This window comes from Physeter macrocephalus, chromosome 15 (genome assembly GCF_002837175.3).
Source record: "Physeter macrocephalus isolate SW-GA chromosome 15, ASM283717v5, whole genome shotgun sequence".
In the NCBI taxonomy this organism is placed as follows: Eukaryota; Metazoa; Chordata; class Mammalia; order Artiodactyla; family Physeteridae; genus Physeter; species Physeter macrocephalus.
In genome coordinates this window covers 101,041-109,671 of record NC_041228.1, presented here as the reverse complement: position 1 = coordinate 109,671, position 8,631 = coordinate 101,041, and the positions used below count along the sequence as shown (strand labels likewise).

Sequence of the window (8,631 nt, the reverse complement as noted above, 5' to 3'; positions counted from 1 at the left end):
CCAGGGAGTTGAAATTTTTTCCATTAAGAGAATTTTGTAAAGACCTAAATAAATGGAAATCCAAAGGTGCAATGTCTGGTGAATATGGCGGATGAATCAGAACTTCCCAGCCAAGCTGTATAGTATTTGCCTGGTCATCAAAGAAACGTGGTCTTGCGTTATCCTGATGGAAGATTATGTGTTTTCTATTCACTAATTCCAGACGCTTTTTGATGAATGCTGCTTTTATTTGGTCTAATTGGGATCAGTACTTGTTGGAATTAATCGTTTGGTTTTCCAGAAGGAGCTCATAATAGAGGACTCCCTTCCAATCCATATACACAACATCACCTTCTTTGGATGAAGACTGGCCTTTGGTGTGGTTGGTGATGGTTCATTTCTCTTGCCCTATGAGCTCTTCCATTTCACATTATTGTACAGTATCCACTTTTCAATCACCCATCACAATTTGTTTTAAAAATGGAACATTCTGGGGCTTCCCTGGTGGCACAGTGGTTGAAAGTCTGCCTGCCGATGCAGGGGACATGGGTTCGTGCCCCGGTCCGGGAGGATCTCACATGCAGCGGAGCAGCTGGGCCCGTGAGCCATGGCTGCTGAGTCTGCGCGTCTGGAGCCTGTGCTCCGCAACGGGAAAAAAAAAAAAAAAAGGAACATTTTCATTATGTTTAAGTAGAGAATCGCATGGGAAATATGGTCAAGAAGGTTTTCTCCACTTAACTTATGTGGAACGCAAACATCAAAGTGATGAACATAACCAAGCTGGTGCAAGTGATTTTCAACGCTTGATTTGGATATTTTGAGTATGTCAGCTATCTCTCGTGTGGTATAACGTTGATTGTTCTCAGTTAATGTTCTCTATTTGATCACTATCAACTTCAACTGGTCTACCCGACCACGGAGCATTGTCCAGCGAGAAATCTCCAGTACAAGACTTCACAAACCACTTTTGACACGCTTGGTCCTTCACAGCACCTTCTCCATACACTGCACAAGTCTTTTTTTGCATTTAGGTTGCGTTTTTACCCTTTTTGAAATAGTAAAGCATAATATGCTGAAAATGTTGCTCTTTCTTCCATCTTCGATATTAAAATGGCTACACAGAAATTCAAGACTTTTGGTACGTCTTTTTTTATATGCATGCTGATATGACAGCTGTCACATACAGTCTAACAAAATTGCTTTTAATGAAGTTAAAGACAATTAAGTGCTACTGAGCCATCTTAAAGAAAGAGCCGAATGAACATTTTGGCCCACCCAATAGTATTCACATCATCTGCAAATAATGGCAACTTTACCTCTTCCCTTCCAATTTGGATGCCTTTTATTTCTTTTTCTTGTCTGATTGCTGTGGCGAGGACTTCCAGTACTACGTTGAATAGAGGTGGTGAGAGTGGGCAGCCTTGTCTTGGAACATGACTGTTTCTTACTCTAACTTCCACACGATTAGGAATTGTGTCCTGAGTAGTGGTGGGCTCAGCTCTGAGTAGCAGCGGGAGTCAGATGCCAGTCATGGACTGTCAAAAAGCTTGGTAGCTTCCCTGTGATCTCAGTTCCTCTCTCATGTTACACCTGAGTGATGTAAGCTCCTCTCAGCAGTGTCTGCAGAGAGGGGAAAACAAGCTTTCACCTGCATCAGTGATTGCTACAGACCTAAGGATCAACACTCTAGGACTTCCCTGGTGGCGCAGTGGTTAAGAATCCACCTGCCAATGCAGGGGACATGGGTTCGAGCCCTGGTCTGAGAAGATCCCACATGCCGCGGAGCAACTAAGCCTGTGTGCCACAACTACTGAGCCTGCGCTATAGAGCCCAAGAGCTACAGCTACTGAGCCCGTGTGCCACAACTACTGAAGTCTGTGCGCCTGGTGCCTGTGCTCTGCAATGAGAAGCCCGCACACCACAACTAGAGAAAAGCACACGTGCAGCAATGAAGACCCAACAGAGCCAAAAAAAAAAAAAAAAAAGGATCAACACTCTGGTCCTTGATTTTTCCTGAGAAGCTGATATGTTCTCAATAGAGAGAAAAAAACTTTTAAAAATTATGGATAAACTAGATTAATCACAGTACACGACAATGAATACTAGACTCTTGGAACTGGGAGTAAAAAATGAAAGAAAACCCTCAGTCATAGGAATAGAAATATCAGAAAGAGTAAACAAAAAGCTATTTGAGAATATTGTTTTAAAAGTATGTGCCAAAGAACTGTCTTTTTAGTAACACTATTTTTGGGAAACACCATAGTGTATAAAGAGGCACCCATGTGGTGTAGCAGCTGTGAGGTCTGGGCTCTGAGTGTGAAGAGGCCTCCTAAGCCTACATGGGCCCAGAAGCCCAAGACATCCCATGATTTCTGTGCACAGGTTTTGAGGAAAAGATCCATTTTTGAGTTGAATCTTCACTAATAAGTAAGTTAGGACATCTCTTCTGATCTTGAAAAGTAAAAGGACTAGATAAATGGTTTTCTAAATTTACACCATTTCTCACTAATTAATCTTTAGAGTCCTGCCCCCCCACCCCCCTGCCACCCGGTTTTCATACAAAACAAGTGGTTCCACACACACAGGATTTTCAGCCATAATACATTACGACACTTGGTGACAATCTTTTTTATATCATTTTATCCACACAGCATTGTAGTGCTTAACAGAACACTGAAAATATTGTCCAACATTCTAATTTTAAGTGCAATAATCAGAACAGTCATTGAATTTAGGAAAGGCATATAATGTTCTAAGAAAAAAACCTTTATTTGGAGTGTGAGGAAGTTTTACCTTGACAGTAATCCTTATGCTGTAACTTCCTTTACTTCCTCACTTCTGATAAACTAATGTTAAATAATGAATTGTAACTGTCTTCACCAAAATTCTCTACAATTGTGTAATTACTCTGCAATGTAACCTCAAGAAGTTGAGAGAAACAAAAGAGGCATCCTCTGAAGTTCTTCCAGAGACGTGTCAGTGCTTCCCTTGAGTTTCTCAGTGACACTTGGTGACGGTGATGGGCACCTCCCTTGTACTGGAGGCTTCCAGGGGCTGTGGGTGCCCAAGTTCCCAAGTGCAGCTTTGTGTGCGGCCAAGGTCACAGCTTCCTGTGCACCTTCTGGTGCTGGATCAGGTGGCCGTGCTGGTTAAAAGCACGGCCACACTCCCCACATTCATAGGGCCTCTCACCTGTGTGGATGCGTTGGTGCTGCACGAGCACCGAGTACTGGCTGAAGGCCTTGCCACAGCGGCTACACTCGTAGGGCCTCTCGCCTGTGTGGGTCCTCAGGTGCACGATCAGCGTGGCCTTCAGGCTGAAGGCCTTGTCGCACTGTGCACAGCGGAATGGCCTCTCGCCTGTGTGGACCCGCTGGTGCTGGACCAGGGACCTGCGGGCACTGAAGGCGTGGCCACATTCGCTGCACACGTAGGGCTTTTCGCCAGTGTGGACCCGCTGGTGCTGGGTCAGGTGGGAGTGCTGCACGAAGGCCTTGCCGCATGCGTAGCAGCCATAGGGCTTCTCCTCGGTGTGGATGCGTTCGTGGTTCAGGAGGGTGGAGCGGTGCCGGAAGGCCTTGCCGCACTCGCTGCACTCATAGGGCTTCTCGCCCGTGTGCACGCTGTGGTGCTGGATGAGGACGGAGCGGTCGCTGAAGGCACGGCCACACTCGCCGCAGGCATAGGGTTTCTCCCCGGTGTGGACCCGCTGGTGCTGGAGCAGCGTCCTCTTCACGCTGAAGGCACGGCCACACTCTGCGCACGCGTGCGGCTTCTCCCCGGTGTGCACCCGCCGATGGCTGCGCAGCACAGTGCTGTGGTTGAAGGCCTTCCCGCACACGCCACACACGTAGGGCCTCTCCCCGGTGTGGATGCGCTGGTGCTGGAGGAGGTGGGAGAGCTGCGTGAAGGCCTTGCGACACTCGAGACACTCGTGTGGCTTCTCCCCTGTGTGTATCTTGTGATGCTGAGCAAGATCTGAGCTCACTCGAAAGGCCTTTCCACATTCGTGACACGCGTAGGGCTTCTCGCCCGTGTGGATCCTCCTGTGCTTGCTGAGGACCGAGCTCTGGCTGAAGGCCTTGCCGCACACGCCGCACACGTAGGGCCTCTCCCCAGTGTGGGTCCTCTGGTGCTGGAGGAGGTGGGAGCTCCGCCCAAAGCACTTCCCACACTCCACGCACCGGTAGGGTCTCTCCCCGCCAGGAACGGCTGGTCGCTGAGCGACAGGCATGCCCTGACTCAAGGCCCGGCCTTCAGGGGGGCCAGCATGGCTGGGACTCAGACAGAAGCTCTCCTCGGGTTCATAGCTTCCCTGATCGCTCCACTCGGCGGGGGTTTTCCTCAGAATCATCGATATCTCCTCTGAAGTGAGCGGTCTCAGACTCAAGTCTCTGTTCTGGTCCTGCTCCTTGTTTTCACATCCTGAAACAACAAAACCAAAGTGAGTGTGTTAACCCACTTGAAACTGCAGAGCATTTGCCACCCTAAAGGTGCTTCACTGGAGCAGGGAGGCCCCTGAATGCCCACGGCTGAGAAGCCACCAGCAGGTGACACAAAAGGTGCCCAGGCTGACAGTGTGCCTGGAGAGAAGGGCCGGCTCCAGTCCGAGGGCCCCTGTGAGGGGCACACGAGGTCGGAGCCCACCGCCACCCCAGCCCCGCCCTCCCTGGAGTGTCCAGAGGCCATCGGAGGTGGAATTGAGGCAGGACCACACCTATGACCATGGCGGGTGGGAAGGGGGCTGTAGGGAGATGCGTGAGCGCTGCATGCGTGTCCAGCAGACTGCTCCCTGGGGGACAAGACAGGGCTTTCAGGCGTCAGTGAGGATGGCAGAGAACGCCAGGGGATGTTTCCACAGTCAGGTCAGGGGCTCTGTAGGCTGAGTGGGCGGAGCAGGGGGTGCCAAGGACATTTTTTTAAATCTCAGAGACGGAGCCAGAGTTGACATCACCAGGGGACAGGACTGTCCCGGAGGACGGCCTGCTCAGAGCGATGTTCGTCAGGGACACCCAGCAGGTGGAGCTGGCCCGCGGCAGGGCTGCGACAGCACGAGACGGGGGACAGGACGCAGCCAGTCCTCCCATGACCTTCCCAGTGCCTATCTCAGCACCCGCTATGCTGCTGCCTCTAGCTTCCCAAAGGCCTCGCTCGGGACAGCGTTAAAAACGGCGGTCGCTGAAGGACATGCCACAGTGAGAGGCCCTGGGGGCCGAGGAAGATGGAGGAGGGACCTCTCCCTCCCTCGCCACACAACGACACTCCTGGGGCCTGTGACAAGTGCCAGGGCCGGCAGCCCTTGGGGAAAGCAGACTGACAAACGCTATCCCAGAAACACCAGGAGGTCACGAGCTAGAATGGCACCAATGTGCGTGCCCGTGGCGCCTGCCTCTCCCTCCCCTCCTCTGGGCCCTCTCAGCTCAGGGGACCTGCCTTCTGCTTCACAGTGAAGAACCAGAAGCCCCTCCCTGCCTGAAGCTGGTGGTTAAAGGTCTTTCTGGAGTTTCTGATTAGGAAGCATACTGAATGGCAACCAGGCACGCTGTCACCGAACTGTGCTTTTTCTGTAGTAAGAATATTTTCAAGTCCCATCAGCTTTTTTCTTTTCTTTCTTTTTTGGCGGTAACAGCATCATTGAGATATAAGCTTTACTTTTTAATTCATTCAGAACTTGGTTTGAGAAGACAGGTGCTGTACAACGGCCTCCCTCAAACCCCAACCAGGACCCTTGGAAAATAATGGGCTCGGAACCCAAGCAGTCCCTCCACCAAGCAAGGGAGCTTCTAAGATAGACTTTGAAGTGTTTGGAAAGAGATTTGTGCCAACGGGGTCAACATGTGCTTGATTTGACCTGTGATGTCGTGACATCCAGGAAATGGTTACCTTGGAGGGACTTAGATATACCAAATGCTAATACTTCTTGCAAAAGGATGGAGGCGGGGGCTTCCCTGGTGGCGCAGTGGTTAAGAATCCACCTGCCAATGCAGGGGACACGGGTTTCAGACCCGGTCCGGGAAGATCCTACATGCCGCGGAGCAACTAAGCCCGTGCGCCGCAACTACTGAAGCCCGCGTGCCTAGAGCCCATGCTCTGCAACAAGAGAAGCCACCACAACGAGAAGCCCGCGCACTGCAACGAAGGGTAACCCCAGCTCACCGCAACTACAGAAAGCCTGTGGGCAGCAACGAAGACCCAACGCAGCCAAAAATAAACAAATTTATTTTAAAAAACCCCAAAAAACATTAAAAAAAAAAAAAAGGATGGAGTCAGCCTGACTGCAGCAAACCCTCAGCAGAGGGTCATCTCGGAAGAGGCAGGAGCAGGGCTGGGGAGACTTACCCAGGGTTCTTAAAGAAGTCACACTGAGGGCGAGGGGCCCCCACAGTGGTGTAGAGGCTAGGGTCCCACCCTGACCTTCAGCTGCCCCCGACACGGAGACATCCTGGCTTCCCCATCCACGACTGCTCTCCAGGGCTCAGGTGGGTGTTCTGCCTGCAGCCAGGCCTCTTCATCTGGAGGGCCCACCAGCACATCCACGTCCAAAGTCCAAAACGGAACTCGGCTCCTCCCCCCTGCAGCTGGGGGCCTTCAGGACCCACGTCTCTCTTCTGATTCCCTTTTTTTTTTTTTGGCTGCACCATGTGCCATGTGGGATCTTAGTTCCCTGGCCAGGGATCAAACCTGCATCCCCTGCACTGGAAGCGCGAAGTCTTAACCACTGGACCGCCAGGAAGGTCCCTCTTCTGTTTTTCTCCTCCTCTTCCAACCCCCGTGTCCAAGCCCTTGTTCCTGTTGCCAAACAGTCACCGCCCTCTGCTTCCAAGCACTGCTTCTTCACCAGAGGCAGTGAGGGCCCCTCCCAGGGACCCTCAGAAGAACACAATCTCAATTTGGCAAAGTCTGGTGACTGCACTGACCAATCTAGCTGTGATGCCCATGTTCTTCTACCATTAATATCATCATTATATTATTTAAGACAACACGTATTATTATATCATTTTGTTAACGGCTTTCCCCCAGGGGCTAAAAACCTGGAAAGAGCATCTCTTCCACCCCAACAGCAAGAAAAAGCTAGACAATCTACAAAATCTTAACTTTTCTGAATCCATCACAGACCTAACGTCACAATAATAACCAACTGACCCGAAATCTAGGGAAAGACAGGTGCTTGAATGGAGACAGGTGTGTGGGATGGCCCATGGCTGAAGGGAGGGGTGAGAGGAAGATGGAAGGCAGGGCCACCACACAAGCGGCTTGGAGACTCCAGCTAAAACATTAACAAATTGACAAAGAGCCCCTGGGAGCATGGACACGAGGGTGCATCTCTATGGACCTCCCCTGGGGGTTCAGGTCTGAAAGAGGGGGGAGCCTTCTCTACGGAACAAAAGTTCTGAGTCACTGGGGGAGGGTAAGCAAACTTGACACTCTGGGGACAGATGAAAATCATGGCTGGGGGAAGGGAAGACTACCCTGTGCTTGGGGGGTGGGGGTGGGGAAGGGGCAGGAAACGACCCTGGGCCCAGACAGAACCTCCTTCAGCTGGGGGAGGGCTGAGCCCAAGGACGGACCAGGACAGCAGGGGTTGCTCCATCCCCGCTTCCCCAAGTCTAACAAGCGCTGAGCAACAAGCCACAGCAGGCTACTGCGGGTGGAGGAAGCCTCTGAGGTACAGAAACACACGGGAGACTGAGTGCCCCCGCCCTGCACGAGGAAGTGCCCGTGGAATCTGAATCTGGTGGCGCCCTGAAGGCAACCATGGGCACAAAAGAACCCAGCCCAGCTCCTGACTGAACTGACTCTGCCTTTCACACTAACAGTTGAGCAGGAGAGGCTGTGTTTCCAGACAGTTTACCTCTTTCGCTGTCCCATGAGTGATGGCTGACATTCAATAAAAAGTAAGAGATACCAAAAAAGAAAAGGGTGTGTGAGTGCACGCACATGTGTGTACACACACACAGACACACACACAAACAAGACACTAAGCGGCAAATACGCCAGGCTCAGAGGTGACCTGTGTGTTGGAACAACCTGCACGATCAGACACAAGACACAGCGACAGAGGTAAAGGATGCCTTTGATGTGCTCGTTAGTAGACTCAACTCAGCTGAGGAAACGACCAGGGAGCTTGCAAATAGGTCAACAGAAATTATTCAAACTGAAACACAAAGAGAAAAATGAACAGTAAACAATAAAAACAACACTGAACAGAGCTGTGGGTCAATACTGAACAGCCCAACTTGCATGTTGTTAGAATCCCAGGAGAAGACAGAAGACAAGGAAGTAAAACATCTGAAAAGATAATGGCTGGGAGTTTTCCAACAATAACGGATGATATCAAAACACAGATCCAAGATCAGAGAAACACAAACATGTTTCCTATTCAAACTCCTAAAAACCAAAGAGAAGGAGAAAAATCTTAGATGCAGCTACAGGGAAAAAAACCACAGAGCACACAGAGGAACCAATGTAAGAAATACAGCAGACTCGTCATCAGAAACCTTCACGTCAGAAGACAATGCACGGACATCCTTCAAGTGCTGAGAGGAAAACACCTGTCAATTTACAACTCTGTGCCCAGCAAAAAATACCTTAAAAAAAAAAAAAAGATAAATTTTTTTTTTTTTTTTTTTTTTTTTTTTTTTTGTGGTATGC

General features: G+C 50.4%; 1 protein-coding gene across 5 annotated transcripts in view; it reads right to left on the bottom strand.

The window, feature by feature from the left end:
• Positions 1-637: 637 nt before the first annotated feature.
• ZNF250 (zinc finger protein 250) overlaps positions 638-8,631 on the bottom strand; it is a 20,281-nt gene continuing 12,287 nt past the window's right edge. For all 5 annotated transcript variants that reach the window (XM_024117510.3, XM_007104708.4, XM_028500644.2 and 2 more), the window contains one exon: positions 638-4,404. In XM_024117510.3, the coding sequence (XP_023973278.1) occupies positions 3,080-4,404 (1,325 nt within the window). In that variant the 3' untranslated portion in view covers positions 638-3,079. The remainder of the gene's footprint in view (positions 4,405-8,631) is intronic.